The sequence below is a fragment of the Acomys russatus genome, chromosome 8 (genome assembly GCF_903995435.1).
Source record: "Acomys russatus chromosome 8, mAcoRus1.1, whole genome shotgun sequence".
In the NCBI taxonomy this organism is placed as follows: Eukaryota; Metazoa; Chordata; class Mammalia; order Rodentia; family Muridae; genus Acomys; species Acomys russatus.
In genome coordinates, this window is record NC_067144.1 from 76,889,126 (window position 1) to 76,914,047 (window position 24,922).

Here is a 24,922-nt window from a genome sequence, read left to right on the forward strand (position 1 = left end):
AATCAGGGCATTAATTCCTCTCACCAGTTGATGTAGGGGTATTGCATCTAATCTCACGTGCAGAAACAGAAATTCACAGTATTTGAGCATTATACCCCCATGACAAGATTCTGCCCTTACTTTCTCTTCTGAAAAACCTATACAAATCTACGGTGTATTAGACATAAAGTATGGTTTTGCTGAGAAGAACATTGAAATACTGTAAAAGCACGATGCAGTATACTTCCTTGGTGTCTCAAGATATCGACCTAACCATGGCTACAATATTATAAATATGAAATTAAATAAGCAGGGCAGGTCAGTAGGAAATGATTATGTCTCTGGAGTGACTCTAACATGTCAGCTGTTTTCTCTAAAATATGCCTTTGAAGTTTTAGAGAAATATAAAAATTAACCTTTTTATTCAAATATCAGACACAGTTGTCACAAATTCTTTGTTCCTAGACTGTCTGTGTCTTGAGTATTTTTTGCAATTATTCAAGGAGAAACACTGAAAGTACTGTCAGCTTATTCAGGCTATTTCACTGTTGTGATTAAGGTCATTTCCCTGTTTGGAAAATTGTTATTAGTTTTATGTGATGTGTAAAATGCTAACTGTGAGACAGAAATACTGTAGGTAAATCATGTGTTACATACAAAATCAAGAATTCTCAAACTTTATATATTTAGTAAATTCCAGAAACAGTGTAATATATGCAATACTTGCTTATTATGAAGGAAGGAAATGAATGGAATTTTTCTTCAGATGGAAAAATATGACAAAAAATTAATAGAATGGAAGCAGGCAAAAATACAGTGCTTAGATCTGTTTCATTCTAAGGATTTTCTGTAATTCATTTTTTCCTGCTATTTTTGTATTTATTCCCATGTAAAATATGTATCAGAACAGAATCAATTTCTATGAATGTTAAATATGTATAAATTATTTATAAAATTTATAGGTATAGAAAACTTTTATTAATAATACTTACTTAAGGGGTTAAAAGCATGGTTGCTCTTTCAGAGGATCTGAGTTCAATTCCCAGCATCTACAGGCAACTATCTGCAATCCAGCTTCAAGTGATATGATACCCTCACACAAGCTCTTGTGCAGGAAAAACATTAATGTACATAAAATAAATAAATGAATCATTAAAAATAATATTAGTTAAGCATTTGGATTATAATTATACATCTTTCTAAAGGATTTAATTATTGGGTATAAATAAATATAATATGACTACTGTTATTCAATTTATATGTTTCTATAAAATAAAAACATTTGTATAAAACTAAAAACATATTTTGTTTAATTTCAGATAAACTGTTTCACTTGTGCATGTGGACTCACCTAGAATTAATGGAAAATCATAAAAATGTGACAGAGTTTATTTTTATGGGCCTGTGGGAAAATAGACAAATAGAGCTGCTGTTCTCTCTCTTGTTCCTGCTTTGTTACCTGGCTGTCTTAATGGGGAACTCGGTCATTCTGCTCACTATCACCTGCAGCCACTTAATCGAACAACCAATGTATTACTTTCTATGCCATCTTTCTATCATGGATCTCTGCTACACTTCGACTGTGGTTCCCAGGCTGATCAGGGACTTAGCTGCATTAAGAAAAATCATTTCCTATAATGAATGCATGACCCAGCTCTTCACTGCTCATTTGCTGGCAGGTGTGGAAATCTTCATCCTGGTGTCCATGGCCCTGGACCGCTATGTTGCCATTGTCAAACCCCTGCACTACATGGTTATTATGAACAGGAAGAGATGTGATATGCTGATTTTCACAGCATGGGCAGTGGGGTTCTGGCACTCCATTGCTTTACTGCTTATGATGCTCAGCCTGCCTTTCTGTGGTCCCAATCACGTCAATCACTACTTGTGTGATGTCAAGCCTCTTTTGAAGCTGGTCTGTAAAGATATTCATATTGTTAGTATCTTAGTAATTGCCAACTCTGGGATGGTGGTTGTTGCTATTTTTATTGTACTAGTTGCTTCTTACATACTTATTTTGTATAATCTGAGGACAAGATCATCTGAGGGGCGACGGAAAGCTCTTTCAACCTGTAGTTCTCACATAATGGTGGTAGTTTTATTTTTTGTGCCCTGTATTTATACCTATGTTTTACCTGCAGGAAGTGAGAATAAGGATAAGGAAATTTCTGTGTTTTACACCGTGATTGCCCCTATGCTGAATCCCCTCATTTACACTCTGAGAAACACTGAGATGAAAAGCGCCATGCACAAGGTATGGTCTCGAATGTTACATTCAGAGTTGAAATAAATGAAACAATCTTCTGTTTCTGGTCACATGTTCCCAGGTCAGCTATCATTTGAAAGGTCACAGAAAGCACGAGCTATTTTGGGAGAAGTTATATGTTAAAGAAACAACTTACTTATATGTCTATTCTACACAGCTGAAATTCATTCAGAGGTGATCAGGTAGACGTGACGGCTGCAGGAGTGGCCTTGGTTGGGAAGAGTAGTACATGCTTAGTATGGGAGAACCCTAGATTACTTTCCCAGCCACCAGTCCATAACACACACACACACACAACACACACACACACACACACACACACACACACACACCACTAAAATGATGCACATCTTTAACCACTTCAATCCTCTGTCTCAAAAAATTACATGAGACTCTGTTATTGGTAGAAATTTACTCCAATTTTTTTACTTGTTTATTTTTTACTCCTTTATCACTTAATTTTTCCTTTTTGTCATATATTCATTATGCATTATACTAGATTAAATAAGGACATTTTATACATCTATATAATATATTTTGATCACAATAAGCTTCCATATTTCCCTCTCTTCACCTTGCCACCCCTCATAGAACAGATTTAGATTTAACTCTGTACTTCAGACCACTAAGCTTGAATAGGTATGTTGCTATGCTGATAGACTTTGGAATTTTGAAGACTCAGGGGACAAATGCCTTTGTGAATCTTCCTGGTTGCTAGTTTGCAATAGTCATGTGAGTACCTCTTATGGTGCATTTGAAATGATATAATATTTTACACCAGAAAACCACTCAGCTAATGTACAAAAGTCTCAAGAAGGCATGTTTTATGAAAAATCTTCATGATATATGCTTTTTCTCTCTCATCTCCTGTCCTTCTTGGGATAGCATTTATGTGGCTGTACACCAAAGTCTCTCCCAGATCCCATGTATGTTTCCTGCATCTGCTTTTCTTAGCTTGCTCTGCTTGTTGTGGTTGAGAGTCCATGCCTTATATATAACCTCATGTCTGTTCTCATGTTCCCCAAGAAGATTCTGGGGACCCATCAACAAGGAAAAAAAATCAAATTCCTTCAAATTCCAAGACTGTTATGCCTTAAGATGCTTACTATTTTTCAAATAATCCTATACTTGAGAGCAATGCATCTTAAAAACAAAGACTTCACGGTTAGATCCACCCATGTTATGACTATAACATGATATATCACATGAAGTAATTGTATAATTTTGCTAATTTTTTTTCTTAAAAATGACTCATGAAAATAAGCCTTCATATATGCATATGTTATGGTTGTTAGCTTGGTGTTTTTGTGGGCCTCCTAACAGTGAAAATTGGGGTGTCTCTGACTCTTTCATCTACTCTTGGGACCTCTTTTCTCCTACTCAGTTGCCTTACCCAGCCTTGCTATGAGGATTTGTGCCTAATCTTATGGAATTTTGTTATGCTATGTTCAGTGGCTATCCCTGGGAGGCCTGCTTTTTTTCTGAAGGGAAATGGAGGAGGAGTGGAGGAGAAAAGAAGTGGAAAGAGGGAAATCTGCAGTTGGGATGTATTGAAAACAAGAAATATATAACTTTTAAAACCTCAAAACAACCACAAAATTAAGGGCTAAATAAACACACCAAATGATACTAAAATACATTTTTATTTTATTTGTTTATGTTCACCAATTTTTACTTAGGACTTTTACGTATACTCAACAGGCAGTAAGTTGTAATCTCAACTTTTATTTTTATATTATTATGCTTACTCTGCTTCTAATTTTAGATTGTCCTCTAATGCCAATTAAAGTCGTATATGAGAAATAATTTTTTAAAACTGAAAACAATGATTAAATATCTCCATTTACTTCCATAAGAAAATGGAATCCTGCCTTTGCACATTTCCTTGCAAAAACTCACTTGTTTTCTGCATTAGAGAGAAATTGCTGCTCTACTTCCAGATGTTCCCAAGTGTTATAGAGTATTACCACTGTGCATCCTTTATCTCAGTTTAGTGTTTTAATGTCCTTTGTTTAGATACCTCCCTCTCCTCAGGCATTTGTCTTTCCTTGCTCATAATCCCTGAGTTCACACTGTCTGTATTTCCCTCACTGAGATATTCCTCTCATGAAGGAATCCTAGAGACAACACAGTTTGTCATTCACCTAAATTATTCCTTGAACTATGCAACTGCTCAAAAGTCTAGAATATGCAATAAAAATATTTTGCCCCTTCTAAAATAAAATTAGTTCTTCATTATTTATGCATATGCTTTCTTTCTTGACTCATCTTCCTTCTGCAGTGGGATTTTATGTGATATAGCACAGTGTGTAGATGTGTGATTCTGCTTGAATGATGAATCTACACATGCTTTTCCACTTGGGATATTTGATGACTTAGAGGATGAGTCCCAAGAAGCTTCCACAGCATCAGACAGACTGTTATTCAGCAAAACAAACACAAGAAGAACATCATGCTCTTATTTGTTTTCTTTTTCAGATAAGAAATGTGGAAGGAAGGATATGATGTTATAATATTAGATTGAAAATTATATTGAACTGGAATTAATTTTCTACTTTTCTGTGTTCTTTATAAAATTTTCTTTATAAAATTCATTTTGCAATGTTGATTTATTTCTTTTTGATAATATGGTATCAACAATCCACGGAAGTTTTTTCTCTTTTATTGTCATGAATACAGGGCAATCATTCTCTGGGTCACCACAGCAACATCTATTTTGCTTGTATCATTAAACATCTATAACACGTATATCATGATCCAAATCCTATTAGTCAATACTCTGCTGCTTTTCTCTGACTCTTACCATTTTCCTTAACCTCTTCCAAGATGTCCCTTCCTCTTCTCCTCCTGGTCCCTCTTCTCCATCCCTTGGTTGGTGATTGACTCTTGGCAAGTCCCTCTGGTCCCTGGTTAGTTGAGATTGGTGTTTTTCTTGTGGAGCCTCTGTCCCCTCAAGGTCCTCTATTCCACTCCACCCTACTCCAAATATTCTAGAGGCTACCTTACACTCAATGCATTGTTTGGCTGAGTCTCAGTTTCTGTTTTGATCTGTTGCTGAGAAAAGCCTCTCAGAGGGCAGCCATGACAGGCTCTCTCTGAAGACACGGTAGAGGATTGCAATAGTATCACAGGTTGGCTCTCAACCATAAAGTGGTTCTCAGATTGGGTCAGTCATTGGTTACACATTTCCTCAATCACTGCTCTATTTTTATCCCTGCACATCCTTTCAGGAGGGTGAATTCTGGTGGAAGGTTTTGTGGGTTTGTTGGTGTTTCCCTCCCTCCACTAGGAGTACTGACCAGTTAGAAGGTAGCCTCTCTAGTTTCCATAACTTCTACAACAAAATGTCCCAAGTAGAGTCACCCATATTCTCCCAGGGATCCAACTTGTTGCACGCAGGTCTCCAGCTTGTCCTGCCCATGGGTTTTCCTTTGTCTGCAAGCCCTCTGCCCTCTCCCCCTCCTATCCCCATATCTGACCCCTACTCTCATTTCCCTCAGTGTTCTCTCTCTCATCCTGTTCCCTTGGTCCTTTCTTGTTACTTAGCTTCTTTGGGTCTGTGAATTGTAATGGCTATCCTGTACTAGATGGCTAAAATCTGCTTATAAGTGAGTACATACCATGTGTTGCTTTCTGGTTGTGAGTTATCTTACTCATGATGATCTTTTCTAGTTCCATCCATTTGCCTGACATTTTCATGAATTCCTTATTTTTAATAGTTGAGTAGTATTCCATTGTGTAAATGTACCACAATTTCTTTATCCATAATTTGACTGAGGAACATCTGGGTTGTTTCCAGTTTCTGGCTGTTAAGAGTAAAGTTGCAATGAACATAGTTGATCAAATATCCTTCTATGGTGGAGCATCTTTAGCGTATCTGCCCAGGAGTGTTATAACTGGGTCTTGATGTCTGAGGTATTCCCAATTTCCTGAAAAACTCTAGATTGATTTCCAAAATGGTTGTACAAGTTTTCATTCCCACCAGCAATGGCGAAGTGTTCCCCTTTCTCTGCTTTCTTGTCAACATATGCTGACACTTGAGTCATTAATCTTAGCCATTCTGACAGGTGTAAAATGGAATTTCAGAAACATTTTGATTTGTATTTCTCTGACAATTAATGCTGTTGGGCGTTTCTTTAAGTGCTTCTCAGCCATTTGATATTCTTCTATTGATAATTTTCTATTAAGCATGTATCCCTTTTTAAAATTGGATTATTTAGCTTGGTGGTGTTTAATTTCTTGAGTTCTTCACATATTTTGAATAGTAGCTCTCTGTCATATGTCAGGTTGGTGAAAACCCTTCCCAATCTGGGGGCTGCTCTTTTGGTTCTTTTGGCAGTGTCTTTTGCCTTACAGAAGATTTTCAGTTTCATGAGGTCCTGTTTATTAACTGTTGATCTTAGAGCCTGAGTTGTTGGTGTTCTGTTCAGGGAGTTTGAGCCTCTTCCCCACCTTCTGTCCCAATAGTTTCAGTGTATCCATTTGTACCTTGAGATCATTGATCCAAATGGATTTGAGTTTTGTGCAAGGTAATTAAATATGGATCCATTTGCATTTTTCTACATGTAGACATCCAGTTAGACCAGTACTATTTGTTGAAGATGCTTTCTTTTTCTGTTGTATGGGTTCGGCTCCCCACCCCCAAAATCAAGTATCCATAGATGTGTGAGTTTATTACTGGGACTTTGATTTGATTCCCTTGATCAATCATTCTCTTTCTATTCCAGTACCATGCAGTTTTTGTTAATATTGTTCTGTAGTATAGCTTGAAGTCTGGGAGGGAGATATCTCCAGAAGTTCTTTTATTGTACAGGATTTTTTAAGCTACTCTGGGTTTTTTGTTTCGCCATATGAAGTTGAGAATTGTTCTTTTGAGGTCTGTAAAGAATTGTGTTGGTATTGTGATAGGAATTGCATTAAATATATAGATTGCTTTTGTTAAGATGGGCGTTTTTATCATGTTAATCCCACCTGTCCATGAGCATGGAAGAACTTTTCATCTTCTGATACCATCTTCAGTTTCTTTTTTTCAGAGACATAAAGGTCTTCTGATACAGGTCCTTCACTTCCTTAATTAGAGTTACACCAAGGTACTTTATATTATTTGTGGCTGTTGTGAAGGTTATTGATTCCCTAATTTCTTTCTCAGACCATTTGTCATTTTGTACAGGAGAGCTATTGATTTTTTCTGAGTTAATCTTCTATCCAGCTACTGTTCTGAAAGGTGTTTATCAGATGGAGGAGCTTTCTGGTACAATTTGAAAGTCACTTATGTACACTATCATATCACCTGTGAATAGGGATACTTAGACTTCTTCCTCTCCAATTCGTATCCCCTTGACATCCCTTATTTGTATCATTGCTCTAGCTAGAACTTCAAGTACTACAGTGAAGAGAGATGGAGAAAGTGAGAAGTCTTGTCTTGTCTCTGAATTTAATGGGATTTCTATGTGTTTCTCTCCATTTAATTTGATGTTTGTTATTGACATGCTGTGTATAGCCCTTATTATGTTTAGGTATGGGCCTGCATCCCTGATCTCTCCAATATTTTTATCATGAAGTAGTTCAGGATGTTGTCAAAGGCTTTTTCTGCATCTAATGAGCTGATCATGTGGTTTTATCTCTTTCAGTTTGCTTATATAGTGTACTACATTGATGAATTTTCATGTGTTGAACAATACATGCATGCATGGGATGAACCCTACTTTATCATGGTGAGTGGATATATTTGATATGCTATTGGATTTGGTTTGCATGTATTTTACTGTGGAAAGTTTACATCAAAGTTCATAAGAGAAATTGGTCTGAAATGTTCTCTTCATTGAGTCTTTGTTGGTTTGTGTATCAGGGTGACTATAGCCTAATAGAATGAGTTTGGTAATGTTCCCTCAGTTTCTATTTTGTGGGATAGTTTCAGGAGTATTGGTATTAGCTCTTCTTTGAAAGTCTGGTAGATCTATGCACAACAACCATCTGGTTCTTGGGGTTTTTTTGTTTGTTTGTTTGTTTGTTTGTTTTGGGGGCATTGTTTTGGCTTTTTTGTTTGTTTATTTGCTTGTTTTTGGGGGGGTTGTTTTCATTTTTGTTTGTTTTTATTTTTGTTTTTTGTTTGGAAATCTTTTAATGGATGCTTCTATTTCCTTGGGAGTTATAAGGCTATTTAAACTATTTACCTGACCTTGATGTCTGTTGTTATATATGCCTTTCATTTCTGATTTTGTTAATTTGGATATTGCCTTTCTTCCCTTTAAGTTAGGGTTTATCTATCTTGTTGATTTTCTCAACAAAACAACTCTTAGTTTCATTGATTCTTTGGATTGTTCTCTTTGTTTCTAGGTTATTTATTTCATCCTGTGATTGATTATTTTCTGCCATCTGTCCCTCTTGAGTATGTTTGCTTCTTTTTGTTCTAGAGCTTTTACGTGTGCATTTTAGTTGGTAGTATGAGAACTCTCCAACTTCTTTATGAAGGTACTTAATGCTATGAACTTTCCCCTTAGCACTAATTTCATTATGTTCCATATGTTTGGGCATATTATGACTTCATTTTCATTAAATTTTCGAAAGACTTTAGTTTCTTTATTTCTTCCCTGACACAGTGGTCATTGAGTAGGAAGTTGTTCAATTTCCATGAGATTGTAGGCTTTCTGTTGTTGTTGACATCTAGCACTTATCCATGCTGGTCTGATACAATACAAAAGGTTATTTCAATTATCTTGTATCTGTTGAGACTTGCTTTGTGACCAAGTATATGATCAGTTTTGGAGAGGATTCCATGAGGTGTTGAGAAAAATGTATATTCTTTTGTGTTTGGGTAAAAAGTTCTATATATACCTCTTGGGTCCATTTGATTTCACGACTTTCATTAGTTTCATTATTTTTCTGTTTAGTTTCTGTCTTGATGATCCGTCCATTTGTAAGAATGGGGTGTTGAAGTCTGCCACGATTAATGTGTGGGGATCAATGTGTGGTTTAAGTTTTAGTAGTGTTTGTTTTCCAAATGTGGGTGTCCTTGCATTTGGGCCATAGATGTCCAGAACTGTGACGTCATCTTGGTTGAGTTTTCCTTTGATGGGTTTTAAGTGTCCTTCTCCATCTTTTGATTAATTTTGGTTGAAAGTATATTTTATTAGATACTAGAATGGCTACTCCAGCTTGCTTCTTGGGTCCATTTTATTAGAAAAATATTTTCCCAGCCTTTTACTCTGAGATAATGTCTATGTTTATTGATGAGTCGTGACATGGTGAGTACAGGGTCACTGCCCACAACGGGGTGGAGCAGGTGGCTGAGCCACTGGAGCTGGTATGGTGGGTGGGTCATCCCTGAGGATGGGGGTGGTAATCGGAAGCTAGATATGGCTACTTGTGAGTTCCATTTTAGTTCTGGACCCAGCAGTAGCCTCTGAATAACTTCACTATGGCAGCTATATCTGTGCAAAGCATTTGGAGCACGGGTTTATGCATAGAAACATCCTTGGCAGGGTGCCAAACTCAGAGAGCTTTAGTGTCTCTATTATCTTCTACAAGTTCTGCCATTAGCATTTAACATTTAGGTATAAGATTCATTTGGAGTTTGGAAAAAGGCATCTCATGTGTTGTGTAGCACTGCACTGTGATACAGAATAGTAGAACTGATAGCTAAAGGATTTACCAATACTTAGGAAATTGTAAGTAAAATCAAGTAGAATTTAGTTGTGAGGGGCGGGAGGGGCTGCCTCTAAAATAGCCACAGATAAATAGTATGCTAACTTAACCAGGAAGGTAGCAAGGTGTTCCTCCCTTGAAATTATGTCTGGAGAAAGTAAGGAAAATTTTGCCTGCTTTAAATATATAAATGTATACGGCAACTATGTGTTTGCTTCTGAGTTGTCTTAAGTATATGAATTTACTATGTTCTGTATATCTTGCTTATAGATTATTGTTTTATAATTATTGAATATGGTTAAAAATATCTACCATCTGTAATAAAAAGTTAACTTAAAGTAGTAACTTAAAGTTGGAGCTATTCTTAATAACAAATGGCATGAGCCAAAGAAACAGGTCTCCAAAGATACTTTTAAACTTGGGATACAATTTTACATATTATTTGGTCTGTCACAAAAAAGCAGTTTAAAAAAACAATATTTGAAACTATGCTTGATTAATGAGGTATTGAGGATTCACCTCCATGTGTTCACATACAAGAACTTTTGTTCTTGGCAGCCAAACTTTATAACATCAAAATAATATGCTTGATATTGATTTTAGAGACACTGACTTTTTAACCATGTTAAAATTTGGCTTTGTCTCCTAAAAATTATGGTTATGCTCTGTGATTTCACTCTTTTAAAAATGTACTTTATTTTGATACTGCAGAGACATTTTCTAAAAATGTTTAAATTTATAAGGCTATGGAAGATTTCAAGGTTTATCAGGTATTTTATTATAATGTGTTTATTAATATATGGTCTTAAATAGATTTTTAAAAACTAAAAATTAAGGTCACAGCTAAGCACCAGAGACCAAAGAATTTCTATCTTATGATGCAGGTAAGACAATGATCTTGGGCTGCCTAGCAAAGTACTTGGGAGTGTCTTTAACCTATGGTTTGCAACCCTTTGGGAGAGAGGTTGTCAAAAGACCTTATTACAAGCCTAGCATTATCTACAAATCAAATATTTGTTTTGTAAATGAAGTCAAATTGAATGAAAAATAAAATTCACTGGCTCATGGGGTCTATTCAAGGAACTGAGACAGATTTAAAAATGTACATGTGCTGGGCATGGTGGTGCATGCCTTTAATCCCAGCACTCCGGAGGCAGAGGCAAGAGGATCACTGTGAGTTTGAGGCCTGCCTAGTCTACAAAGGGAATCTAGGACAGCCAAGACTATATAGAAAACCCTGTCTCAGAAAGAAAGTTGTATATGTTTGACCTCATTGGTTTTACTGCCATTATTAGAAAAGCTGATTTTTTTGTTTTGTTTTGTTTTGTTTTTGTTTTTGTTTTATAAAGTGGGTTATACAGGGGGAACTGTTATGTTCTAGAATGTTGTATTACGTAGGGGTCATGAAAGTTTCCAGTCTCCATATTTAGGGACCTTTATGCTGAAGGAGCTTCAGTTTAATGGTTGTCATTTTACCATGGACCACTAAAGAGGACTGGGGCATGCTGGTTTATTGTCAGTTGTCTCTTGAATGATTGTATTCTCTACAATATTTGTGACTGTGCTGATGGGCATGCCTGATTGCTGGGATGGGCTTTATTTGGTCTCCTAAATATACTTTCAAAATTAAACAAAAAGCACATAACTAAAATGTTTGTCTATTTAAATATACTTTAGGTAGATAAAAGATCCTCAGGTGTTTCAGAGATGTGTAGACTATGGCATTTAAATGTTTAATAAAAAAACTTACTATGACAGAGACCTCAGCTGCTAGCAGTGACTCCAAGCTCTTCAAAGAAAGCTGATGGCGTACCAACACTCCACCTGGGTTGTGGGTTGCTAACCACTGGGTAAAACTGCCCCAATGCCTTATCTGATGCTAGAGCCCAGCCTGAACTATGGACAAAGAGGACACCCAGAAAGTTAAACAACCCACATTGCCTAAGACAAAGTGATGTAGATCTCTCCCACATTCCTCCTCCAAAGAAAAGTTTCTTGGATTTTCTGGGACTGGCAGCAGAAGAGTTATTCTGCCATAGGACCTGTGCCCCCCAACAAAGCCATTGGTACCACAGGAGCCTAATGGGATGGCCGTCTGGGTAATGGATAAGCCTCTGTCATTTTAATTGACACATAAGCCATTTGAATTATACTGCCCACTATAACTTATCTTCCTTCCTCTGCTCTCTAATGCTTTTGTGGACTAGAGTACTAAAAGAAGTAACTTGTTATTTGCTATTCCTTTATCTGAAAGGAACTTACAGTAATCAAGCACCTGTGTTTCACGGTAAATAATTTAGGTATATATGCACTTATATGTATTATATATGTATATGTATTTATGCATAGTACATTTATGTAAGATCCAATAAGATGTTTTAAAATTGGTAAATAAAAGTTTATAAAAGTTAAAAGAGTTGTAAGGATTTAAAAAAATATTTCAGGGTCTAAAAATATTTAAGGTTAGTAACTAAAAAGATGTTTTAAGGTTGATAAATGCAAATTAAAAAGATATTTTAAGATTGGCAAATGCAAATTATAAAGGATAGATTTTAAGAAAATATTTGAGGGTCTAAAAATGTTTTATAAAGGTTAGAGTATGTAAAAACATCAATGGTGATAAATAATTTAAGAGACTGTTGTATTAAGACTGTTCAGAGCTTTTAACATTAATCAGATTTTACATTGTTTCCTAAGCCAATTTGTCTCCTTTTAGAAACTTAAAAAAATTCTTATAAGATTCAGAGAATGACTTGCAGATATCTGCTTACTGGTTCTTGAAAATGGGAAATTTTCCCTGCTCTTGAGATTCTTCACCTCCCCAAACTACTAGGAATTGTTATTTCTGTCCCTAATCTATATTTGTCTCAGCAGATTTTCACTTGGCTGACAGATTCCATGCAGGAATTACCTGCAGACTGCAAACTGCTGAGCTGCAAACTTGCTGAAAGCTGATGATCTGATTGCTCCCTGTCTTTTAGCTGGATCAACTAATTAGATTCTTCTGATAAATACTTCATTGCCCAGCCTTTGACTAGCATTTTGGCTTTCCTGGGCCCCAATAACAACATCCTAATGTCAACTATAAGTAGTTATAGAAGAGGATACATCATTCATTGTCCCACCAACAGTCTGAAATGTCATGTCAAAAGGAATGTCCCTCTGCCATAAGAGACAAATGGGCTCGTATAATGCCAGTTGACATTAAAAAAAAAAACCAGCCCTTAGTAGTGTTCCTCCTGGTTATGCTATATGGCCCTTGAATGATAAACTTCATTTCACATTTTAACAAAAGCCACATTAATGTTGTCAAGCTTATGGATTATAAAAATACAATCCCTTATAATAATGTACAAAAACATATCATTGAAGATTTAATTCAGGTACATAAAGACTGGGGGATATGTTGAGGCTTGCTCCTTTTGGCATAATGGTGGGCCATTTTTGTTTCAGGCCCACCAGTCACATTATCTAGGTTCTGTACAAGGTCAGATTGACCATAAATGTTGTTTTTGTTCAATGAGAAGCTCAGCAGCCCTGTTGTTCCTGGAAATTCCTCATCCATAAGCACAGATTGCCCTAACCACTAGCTTCACTTAGGACCAATCAAATGAGGTCAGTTAGAACTGCTGATCTAGTTAGCAGAAATAACTTGAATCAAACTGACGACTCTGTTCCACTGTCTGCCCCTCTGTATGAACTAATTGTGGGTTTTGTCCTTATAAACTGACTCTAAAAAGCGCCCAGTGCCACAGTTTGGCTACTGAGAGTCCACTTTATGTTAATAATCAGTCTTGGGATCAGGATCAGTCTTAAGGTGTGGGTTCAATAAATCATCTGCATCTCACTTAAATTGGTGTCCAAATTGTTCGTGTGGCTATTCTCAGACTACAACAAAAGCCATTATGGCTATTAAAAATATGTGTTGGCACATACTCACACCTTTAATCCCAGCACTTGCGAGACAGAGACTGGCTGATCACTTTGAGTTTGAAGCCAACCTGGTATACAAAGCAAGTCCAGTATAGCCAAGGCTACACAGAGAAACCCTGTCTCGAGGCGTGGGGAATCATAAAATACCAATATGATAATAATCATAACTGGGTTTGGGATCATTTCAGCTAAGCAATTTTGCTTTTTCTGCTTCTTTTTTCAAGCCATCCAAAGTAGCATTATACAGAGTCTTAGAGCCTTTATATTATGGTATTTCCCATCATTAATTTTCCCCTTGAGAATTTCTTCAGCTGACTTACCAAAGGTAATTGATTGCTTCCTTTTTATGAATGAAGACTCAGGAGCAGGAAACCAGCTGACAGGGATTATACAGAAAGGAGGGGCAGAAACCGCACCCAGCTGATCTTCCTCCTCAGCCAATGTCTGAAATGGAAAAAACCCTTCCTACTCAGCTCAAGTCCCAGAAGGAAAAGCCCTTTATCATTTTCCTCATTGTTTTAAATACCTTTCAACTCAAAGCCCCTCCTTGAACTACAGGCCTGTGAGCTTGGTTTGAGGGTTCTCCTGCTTTAAGAGTAAAAGGAAGGAGAGTTAAATAAAAGATATTAGAACAGCCAGGCCCTGTACTGCAAGTCTTTAATCCCAGCACTCAAGGAGGCAGAAGCAGGCTGATTCTGTGAGTTCAAGGCCAGCATGGTCTACAAAGGGAGTACAGACTAGCAAGGGATACACAGAGAAACCCTGTCTCTAACAAACAAACAACAGACAAACTAAACTAAAAATGATATTAGAAATTAAAGCATCATTTGGGTAGAATTCCATTAATTTGTGCCACAAATAAAGGGAACCTGGATGGAAACGTAGCTGTGACTACACTGGGATCATGGAAGGCATGGGATGGAAAGTGCAGCATGGCTGCTCCCTGGCGGGGTGGGGTGTGGGAGTGGGGGGAGTCCTGTGTGCCTGGCTGAGTAACTTGGGCTTTGAAATAAAGGCACTGATTCTTATTAGACAGTTGAGGAGTTGCAGAGTCTCTGAGCCTGGGCTGCTGAGTGCACGGTGCTAGAAAAGTACATAGAAAAGCCAGGGATGCACAAAGCAGGTGGAAAAAAAAGGACTCAGCGGTCATCATGCATCAGGGATTATTTTTTCCAAGACAGGGATTCTCTGTGTAGCCCACGCTGTCCCGGAACGATGGAGGGTGGAGGCAGGCTGGTCTGATGAGCTCACTGGACTGGCTCTGTATAAAATCCAAAGGGCATTGGGTTCAATGGGACAGCCCCGACTCAAAGAACGACGATAGAGCGAACATGCTAGATGCTCCATTCAGCCTCCGGATATGTAGGCAGGTGTGTGGGCACAAGAGGACCTTTAATTTGCGAGCAGAGCTGGGCTCTGACAGTCACCAACACAGTGGTATCTGGAAACAGCACCGAACTCTGAGCTGAAGGTAAATTTATAGGTTCCTTTCCCTCCAAGCATGCCCATAGCAGGGGAGTTCCATCCTGGCACGTGTCTGTTGGTTGAGATACAAAAGAGGTATTGTGCTTTAAAATGACTGGTTGTGAAAGGGTGCCAAATCACAAGTGGTTCTGGTTTTCCCTTCCCTTCCCTTCCCTTCCCTTCCCTTCCCTTCCCTTCCCTTCCCTTCCCTTCCCTTCCTTCCCTTCCTCCTTCCCTTCCCTTCCCTTCCCTTCCTTCCGTACTTCCTCTCTCTCTCTCCTCTCTCTCTCTCTCTCTCTCTCCTCTCTCTCTCTCTCTCTCTCTCTCTCTCTCTCTGGTTTCCTAACAACCTTATCTCCTATGGCGGGCAGGAGGTGGGGGGACTTGCTGCTGGTTCTTTCCTGCAGCAGATTATCTTCTGTAGGCCTACTCTTACCCTTTGCTTCATAGTACTGAAATCCAATTTTAGTTCTGGTATCTCACCACTGGGAGTGGAAAGACAGGAAGACTATTTGAGCTTGACAGTCTCCAGTATGTGAGCCCATGTTCGCCAAGAGACCCTGTCTCAAGGGAATACAGTGGAGAGTTGTAGAGCAGGGCAGATGATGTCCTCCTGACTTCCTCATGTCCTTACATGTATGTACAGCCACAGGAATGAACTTGCACCCTTACAAAACTGTGTGCATGCTGCACTCACACACATAAAATGCCCATATGCACAAGTAATTAATTAAGAAATAATATGTGCCCAGGTGATGGGTTGTGGAGACACAAAACTTTAATCCTGGCACTTGGGAGTCTGAGTCAGGAATTCCTGTGAGTGCAAGGCCAACCTGATCTACAGAGTGAGTTCCAGGATGGCCAGGGCTATACAGAGACTCTTTGACTTGAAAAACCAGACCCACCCCTTCAAAAGAAAAATCAGCTTCTGGAATGCTGGGATTAAAGGCATGTACCACCATGCCTGGCCCAGCGATATATTCTTGATTAATACTGCCACACATATAAAATATTGCTTTTTATTGAAAAAAGCTTTGCATGGTTTCTCCTCCTCCAACATTATTGTCACCTTCCTATCCACACTATTCCATTCCTTTTCTCCCTCTTTACAGAGCTAATAAAGAAATAAAAATTAAAAACAAAAAATCTAAAGAAAAGCAGATTTCTGAAAATAAAATAAAAACAAGAAATAAACACACATGCACACATACACACCATAAAAACACAAAATTGGAAACTGTAATATACAAGCAAGAGACCAGTAAGACAAAAGTGCCAAACTTTGTGGTAAGTAGAGATCAGATGTAGTGTTAAGCTGTTAGAATATGAGACAAAAACTTTACAAAAACAAGATCAAATCCTTTCTTTTTATAATACTGAATTTCCATAGTGCAATTTCAAGAACTAGAATTAGACAAAAGGTACAGGAATTTTAGAAGTAATTTATAATCTTCCCCCAAAACATAATTATAATGCTTTACCATTAAACAAGAAACTATATGCTTTAGTTAGTCTTAAATTAGGTTAATATGGATATCAGCTTTTGTAAGCAGAAACACACACACACACACACACACACACACACACACACACACACACACACACCATGTTTTCAGGCTGCAGGAGAGACCACAGACATCCACCCACATGACCCTGGGTGGTGACTTGGGCCATGGACAATATAGACCCCAGCTGGAGTAGCACCATGGACCCTGACATGCTATTAGGACATCAATCTTGTCACCAGCCTCTTGAGGATCATAGGCCCACACAGAGTCCTCAGCACCATCATTGTGGTCTTTCAAGAAGTTTCAATCAAGGAAGTGAGTCCTTCCTCATCTTGGGCCTCAGTCATTATACACAGGCAGAGATATCATCGCAGGACCATTATGAGTCTGGGGCTTTGTAAGGTACAGGCTCCTGCACACCATCCCGGTGACCCCACTTGTCTCCCACCTGCCACTGCATTCCTGTCTCTGGATCTGCCTCTCTCCACAGCAGACACATTGCTCTGCCCTTCCTTCTTTCCTACCTCTCCATCACACATTTGTTCCTTGTAGTGGCCTGGGTTGCTTCCAGTGTCCCTGTGCCTGTGCTGGTTGGAGTAGCCTTAATCTTGTGTAAATAACCAACCAATATCAGATTTGAAGCTCACTTCATGAGATTCAACCCAGACCTGATGCTAATTGGGTGACCAAGAACCTGAGACTAGATAGATAAGGGATCTAGAAGAAAAATAATACTACCATTTTCTAAACAAACAGAGCAATAAGATGACTCCTAGCAACATTCCCCTATACTCATCAGAGAAGCATCCTCATGCAGCAGATGAGAACAAACACAGAGATCTACAGCCAGAAAAATAGAGAGTAATTGATTTGGTACACTCAGTCCTATAAGAGATGTTATTAAATCCCTCCCTTCACTCAGGGCTCAACGAACTCTGTAGAAGAGGAGGCAGAAAGGGTATAAGATACAGGGAGGATGGAGCGCCATGGAAATAAGGCATTCTAAACTCATCCAATACACATACATAGAAACTCATAGAGACTGAGGTAACATGTGTGGGTCTCCACCAGATGGTGGCCTAGGGCTAAAAGAAGTGGATACATGTTGCCATCCCTAACCCAGAAGATATATCCAATTGATAACCACTTGCAAATGAAAAAATACTTTTCTATCAGGGAATCTCAGTAGGAAAACAAAACACTCTGATGGGTAGGTCCATGCCCAGAAGTAGATGGCCAACACAAAGTAAACTCAGTGACATCTTTGGAGATTCTTAATCTTCTCATAATGTTATGTCAGGGTCCTCTTCCTCTCTCTTTCATCTTACAGGACCTTTGCATGTATTCTGTGGTTTGTGATTCTGTGTTCCTATGGGATTCCTGCAAGTACAAACATGTATCTCTGAATGTATGTGGGTTTCTTATTATTTTTCTTTGACTCTTTTTATTCTTTTTATTTTTTCTATTACAATCTGTTTTTACTTGATATTGTTGTATTTTTAATTTTATTACTATTCTCTAGATGCCAGATTGTTTTCTTTTTTTCTTTTTTATTTTTGCCTGATTGTTTTCTAGGAGACAGAAAGGATAAGAGTAGGGATATGAAAGAACTGGAAGAAACCAATTTTTTCATTGAAAAAGTATTTTCAATGAAATAAAAATGTATTTAATTAAATTTTCCCAAAATTACTACTGCTACTGAACATGAGACTCAACTCACACAGGTCTGCACCATGAATAAACTATAATTGGTAGCTCATTTTCAAAAGACAGATTAGGGAAAGGAAAGGTGGCACCTTTCTTGAGGTATGACATGGTAGACACTTTCTTAACCTATTGGCTGACTGTGAATCCAAGGTTATAAGAGGTGATGTAATGCAATGAAATACCTTTCACCTATATAATATTATCTAAAAGTAAACATCTCAGATTAGGGTCATTCAATAGTATATCTGAGTCTTACTGGCTTAAACAACAACAGAAACCCAGAAAATTGAGAAATGCTTAATATCAGAGAATATTTATAGAGAAAACAGGAAACAAAATGTAGTAGGATGTTATGGTTCATACTGGGCCATAGAGAGACCGGTAATAATAATAATGATAATAATAACAACCTTGGTGAAATTCAGGTATATTCTTGAGTTCAGCTAAATGGGCTGTCTTAATGCCAGTTTATTAGTGCTCACTAGTGAGTTTGACAAGGGGGAAGTTGCATGTGAGTTATATAGGAATGTTTATTCCTTCAAGCTTTATGCATGTCTAAAATTACTTCAAAAATAGGTTTCATTTAAAATTTTACATTTGCACTTGAACTTAAACTGACCAGACTTGAGCTCTGATTAAAAAATGCTGTTCTAATGTAGTTCCAGTCAGAGGTAAGAAAAAGAATAGATGGTGAATGGTAAAAATAATGGCTAGACTACTCAGATCTAGCCAATGGACAGCTCATTCTCCATGGTGGTGGGGAGAGTGAGGACTGCCTCTGACAAAAACTCTGGTGCCCGCTATTTGACCACTTCCTCTTGGTGGGGAGGCCTGGTGGCACTCAGAGGTAGAGGAAGCAGGCTATTTGGATGATAGGCTGTGATCATATGGTGGGGGAAGGGGTCCCCTTCTGTCACAGGTCTAGGGGAGAGGAATAGGATGAAAGAGAGAGGGGAGGGGAACAGGAAGATACACGTGATGGGATAACAATCAGGATGTCATCCTTATAAATTATTTAAAAAATAAATATATATGGGGTACTCAATACCAGCATAGGTAAGAGATCACAAGGTCTCCCAAAAATAGAAAATGAAAAAAATCATAATCTTGAAACTTAAACGTCACATATGCAATCTAGAAACATCATTAGGGTAGGACTGTAGTTATAGTGTTATAATGAAACTAATATGTAAGTAATACCTTGGTTTATGAGACTGAGTAGAAATATTCATAATTTGATATGAACATCAGTCAAAGTCTTGTGGACATGAGTCCATTACTAGTCTTATGTTAGAGTTCACTTTAATGTGAAAAACTGGTATGAAATCCATACGTGTAGAATCCTGATTGTGACCCCTCAGGAGATAGACTACCTTGTTCCCTTACTGAAGAACTTGAAGAACTCTAACACAAACACGACAAGGTATTGAGTCAAGGAAAGCAAACTACACATCAGGTATAACACATAGCATCCAGTGAATCAGTTATATCTGTCATATCCCGTACAGTGACCTAGTCATACAACTAGAAAGGGACAAACATTCCAGACAATCAGAGCAGCTTATGTGAAACTCATATAACAAAATCATGTCTTATAGATAAGAGGACCAGAAAGGCACCATAGTTTCTGGAGAAGTCACTGAAGGATAACTTACTTCAGAAAGATTATGACATAACCAGATATGGCTCTTACCCTAAGATTCAAGGACATGAAGTCTGACCAGATTTATGTATTTGAAAGACATCTATCTTTGTCATGTGTTGCGGAGAAAATATTAGATTCAGAGAATATTGGAATCCAAGTAGGGAGATTATCTATGAGGTAATCACAATTGGCCAGGTGAAACATGATGCTGATTTGTAACAGCTGAAAAGGATTAAGAGAAATATCATTTGATACGTGTAGTGAAGATAGAGTCAACAGGATAAGGACTTTTTCATAAGATATAGAGGAATACCACAAATGAAAATAAATTTCCTTAGCTTTCAGGTAGACACAGATAACTAACTCAGAGGGGCAGGCAGGAAGTGGCACATATATGGTTGGATGTTAATGAACTGATAACATTAGATTTGTGTTCTTACACTGTAACTTAAAAAAGTCACAATCACATTGATGTTTTTACATTTTAATAATCTAATCAGTAATTATCAACAGTAGTGAGTTCCTATATTTTACCACGAAGTCAAGGTTTGTCCTAAAAGTCAAATGTTTCAGAAGAAATTTAGGTTTTCAGCAGTTAGTTACTCTGTTTAATGAGTCCCACTAATGTGCATTAATTCAGTAATACAGAACATAAAAGAGAAGAAACTTTAAAAATTATATTAACAAAAGATATGTGATAATTTCTTTGTGGATGATTAGAACAGCTTCATCTATGTAATTGAATGTAAATATAATTCCCAGGAGATTGAAATAAGTGAGAAGAGCAGATCTTCACTATATTTGCATGAAATATTTCTTCATATTAACAATTTGTGGCACTCCTGGTCCTTTGTTTCATGCACATGTTCTTTAGAGCATTTTTTACCTCTGCATTTCTCAAGGTGTAGATCAAGGGATTTAACATTGGTTCAACAACAGTAAAGGACACAGCCATTGCTTTGTCTATTGGAAATGTCTCCACAGGCCTCATATATAAGAAAATACATGGCACAAAGAACAACACAACCACTGTGAAGTGTGAGCTACATGTAGAGATGGCTTTACGTCTCCCTTCAGAGCTGTAAGACTTGAGGGAGCAGAGGATGACAATGTAGGAAGCAAGCAGAATAAGGAAGATGGAGACACACATCACCCCACTGTTGAGAATGACTAAAAGACCCAAGACATGTGTATCCATGCAGGCCAATTTCAGCAATGGAAACAAGTCACACATAAAGTGGTCAATAATGTTAGGACCACAGAATGGTATTTGATACATAAAAAGAAGCTGAATGGTTGCATGCATGGACCCCCCAACCCAAGCCCCTCCTACCATGAAGCAGCACACCCTAGCACTCATGATGGTCATGTAGTGCAGGGGCTTACAGATGGCCACATAGCGATCAAAGGCCATCACAATGAGAAGGATGATGCTCACTCCACCAAAGAAATGTTCTGCAAACAGCTGTGTCATACAGCCTTCAAATGAGACAGTAGTTTTCTCAGAAAGGGAATCCATAATCAACTTTGGAGCAATGACAGAAGAGTAAGTGACATCCATGAGTGACAGAGAGAAAAGGAAGAAGTACATGGGTGACCTCAGACTTGGGCTTCTGGTTATGGTTACCACAATGAGTAGATTTCCAAATACCGTGGCCATGTACATAATTAGAAACAAAGCGGACAATATTTGCCTCAGCTCTGGATTACCTGTAATTCCCAACAGAATAAACTCTGTCACATTGTTTTGATTCACCATTTTTGTGAGTGGCAGAATATATAAAACTCTGCACTGGAGAATCTGAAAAGGGAATATTTCTTTTAGTGAGTCATCACATGATGTTGTGAACATGTTTTTCTTGGTGGCTCATATCTTCCTAACACACATTTTCTCTATCCATTTATGCAGAAGCCAACAGCTAAGAATAAAAGTTTCAGTCCTATTGAATTCACAACAGCTTTATTTTTTACTAATTCAACCCTTGATTCCTGTCCTAGTACTCGCTGCTTGAACACATTGAGAATTTTTCTTTATAACTAAATGTGCACACATTTCTTATGAAGGTTATATAACTAAATTCTGAGAAAACCTTGACCATTGGAGCATATCAACTAACAGGTGTTTAATAAATGGCTTAGCACAATCTTTTGTCATTCTATGGCTCATACCTCTTTGTGCCTATATTATTTTTTCACACACAATAAAAGAAAAACTCCATGTGCAAATCCCCAGAACATATCAAAACCTCTGCTTTTTGCACACTTGAAGTTAGAATGCTAAGCTTCATGTAATATTCCATCTACACTTTGGAACTATACAAGTCTGTATGTATTCATGGCATGCATTCACTAAACATTTACAGTGTTCTAGTTAAAAGCCTTGAGAAAAACCAAACACCAAAGGCTCCTCACTAGTCAAAGACAACATTCTTCCCATCCAAACACTTACCTTATAAAAGAGGACTATTAATAACATGATTTTATATTGTGACTAATTGGTAAGTCTCTACTATGCCTCATGAAATTTGATGTCTTACAGTGTTGTTTTATTCATTTTAGAGGTTAGAAAATGAGGTTTAAAAAGGTGGCAAGAAAAATGATCATAAATAGTAAATACTTAAGTCAAATTTGAGTTTAGGATTTCTCCTTCTAAATCTAAATGCAATCACAGTCCATATTATTTCTCCTAGGTTAATATCTAGTGCTGAATATGGATGATATTTATTATATAATTTTATTATTTCTCTGAAATAAATGTGTGCTTCCTATGCTTGCTTCATTCAACAATTCAGTATTAAAATTCAGTGAATCTCCTATAAAGAGTCACTACTTTAACTTTATATTATATACATGCACATATATGTGAATATATATTTTCATCCTAAATTTAGTATATATGAAGTCATCACTTAATTTATCAAGTATTAAACAATTTTATGAGCACCTCTTTTAAAATAAATTAAACCTTAAGAACATTTTTCACTATCAAAATGTCATATCTATAATGTGCCTGACATCATCACTTCATATCCTCTAAGTCAGTGGAATGGCACAAATATTATAAGTATAAAAGAGTAATGTAAGGCCATTATCAATATACCATAATAACCCACTTCTTGTTTTCTGTTTTACTTGTGAAATCACTATATGAAACAAAGGATTCCAAATGAGAGTGAAAATGGCAAAATATAAAACTTACTTTATTTTGTGCTTATTACCTTTCTTCAAGCAGTATGTCTGTAAATGCATTATTTTTGTATCACACAAGATGACTACTATTAAAAGTTTATTCTGAGAATAAAGAAGTTGAGACTTAGAAATATTAAGTTTTACAGAAATACAATTCAATATAAAGTGCTTGTCATGAAGACCTGAATTTGACCCTCACAGCACATTTAAAAAGCAGAGTACAAATGGCCATGTTTTTAGTCATAGTGCTTGCAAGGCTGAGACAGATGGACCCATGGGGCATGAAATCTAGCATCTAACACATTTCATGAGATCCAGGGCAATTAAACACCACACTTCAAAAGAAAAGCTGGAAGCACATGAAGAATGATACTGGAGATTGACTTCTGAGTTACATACACACATGTACACACACACACACAGAGAGAGAGAGAGAGAGAGAGAGAGAGAGAGAGAGAGAGAGAGAGAGAGAGAGGGAGGGGGGGAGGAGACAGAGATACAGCCAGAGTAAGAGACATATAGAGACAGAGAGAAGCAGTAAGATAGAGAGACAAAGAGGGAGAGAAAATATCTTATATCAGATACTCTCATACTGAACTACAAGTTATGAATTAAACAAAAACTCTGAAGAAATAAAATGGCCACAGATAGCTGTATCTGAGACCCACCCCATTGGACAGTGGCAGCCCCTGACACCATTAAGGATACTCTGCTATCTTTACAGACAGGAGCCTAATTTAACCATTCTCTGAGAGTACCCTAGAAACTGATTGAATCAAATGGTGGGACTCACAGCCAACCATTAGGTGCTACTCTGGGAGTCCTGTAGAAGAGTGTGAGGGAAAGATAGGAGGACCCAGAGGAGACAAGCACACTTCAAGATCAACAGCATCAACTCATGTAGACCCATGGGGGCTTACAGAGATGAAAGCATCAACCAAAAAGCATGCATAGACAGGACCTACACTGCCTATACAAATGTAACTGATGGGCAGTTTGATCTTTATCTAGGTCCCCCAGTAAAATGAGTGCATGCTGTCTGTGACATGGATTCTGCTGCCTGCTTTTGATCACTTTGCTCTAAGAGAGATGCCTTGCTTGGCCTCAGTGGATAAGGAGGAGCTCAGTTCTGATGTGATTTAATGTGCTGGGTGGCATGATGGTAGCCTCCCCTGTTCTGAGGACAAAGGGAGGAGAGTTGGGGGAAGAGGAAGGAACAGGCGGAAAGAAGGGAGGGGCCTGCAATCTCGATGTGAAGTGAATAGATAATGTTTTTAAATGTTACAACAGTAATTTGTATAAATTTTAAAAAGCCTTAGTAAGTAATAAAATTATCTTTGCTAAATCACAAATATAAGTTTTGTGTTATGTTATTTAAATACCCTATGTACTCTCTATACTACTGTTTCAAATAGACTGCTGCCAAATGTTCTTTGTAAATCTAAGGCATACACTAACACCAAATTCTCGTATCACAAACTCAAGAGTTTCAAATTTCTTGAATACTAATAATGAAGTAGAGTGACTACATCTTTGGGAACCAGAATAAATAACTGTTATTATTTTACTATGCAACTCCTGGGATAT

The 24,922-nt window shown here is 37.5% G+C and overlaps 2 protein-coding genes across 2 annotated transcripts; one reads left to right on the forward strand and one right to left on the reverse strand.

The window, feature by feature from the left end:
• The first annotated feature begins 1,339 nt into the window (after positions 1–1,339).
• On the forward strand, positions 1,340–2,269 carry LOC127193180 (olfactory receptor 4P4-like). Its single transcript, XM_051150506.1, has one exon. The coding sequence runs from the start codon at positions 1,340–1,342 to the stop codon at positions 2,267–2,269; it is 930 nt and encodes a 309-aa protein (XP_051006463.1).
• An 18,700-nt stretch (positions 2,270–20,969) lies between these two features.
• LOC127193048 (olfactory receptor 4C6-like) lies at positions 20,970–21,905 on the reverse strand. The gene has a single exon (XM_051150393.1). The coding sequence runs from the start codon at positions 21,903–21,905 to the stop codon at positions 20,970–20,972; it is 936 nt and encodes a 311-aa protein (XP_051006350.1).
• Between the last annotated feature and the right edge of the window lie 3,017 nt (positions 21,906–24,922).

What these genes read in the sequence shown, in the direction of transcription:
- LOC127193180 (XM_051150506.1), top strand. Translation starts at nt 1,340, where the DNA reads ATGGAAAATCATAAAAATGTGACAGAGTTTATTTTTATGGGCCTGTGG.
- LOC127193048 (XM_051150393.1), bottom strand. Translation starts at nt 21,905, where the DNA reads ATGGTGAATCAAAACAATGTGACAGAGTTTATTCTGTTGGGAATTACA.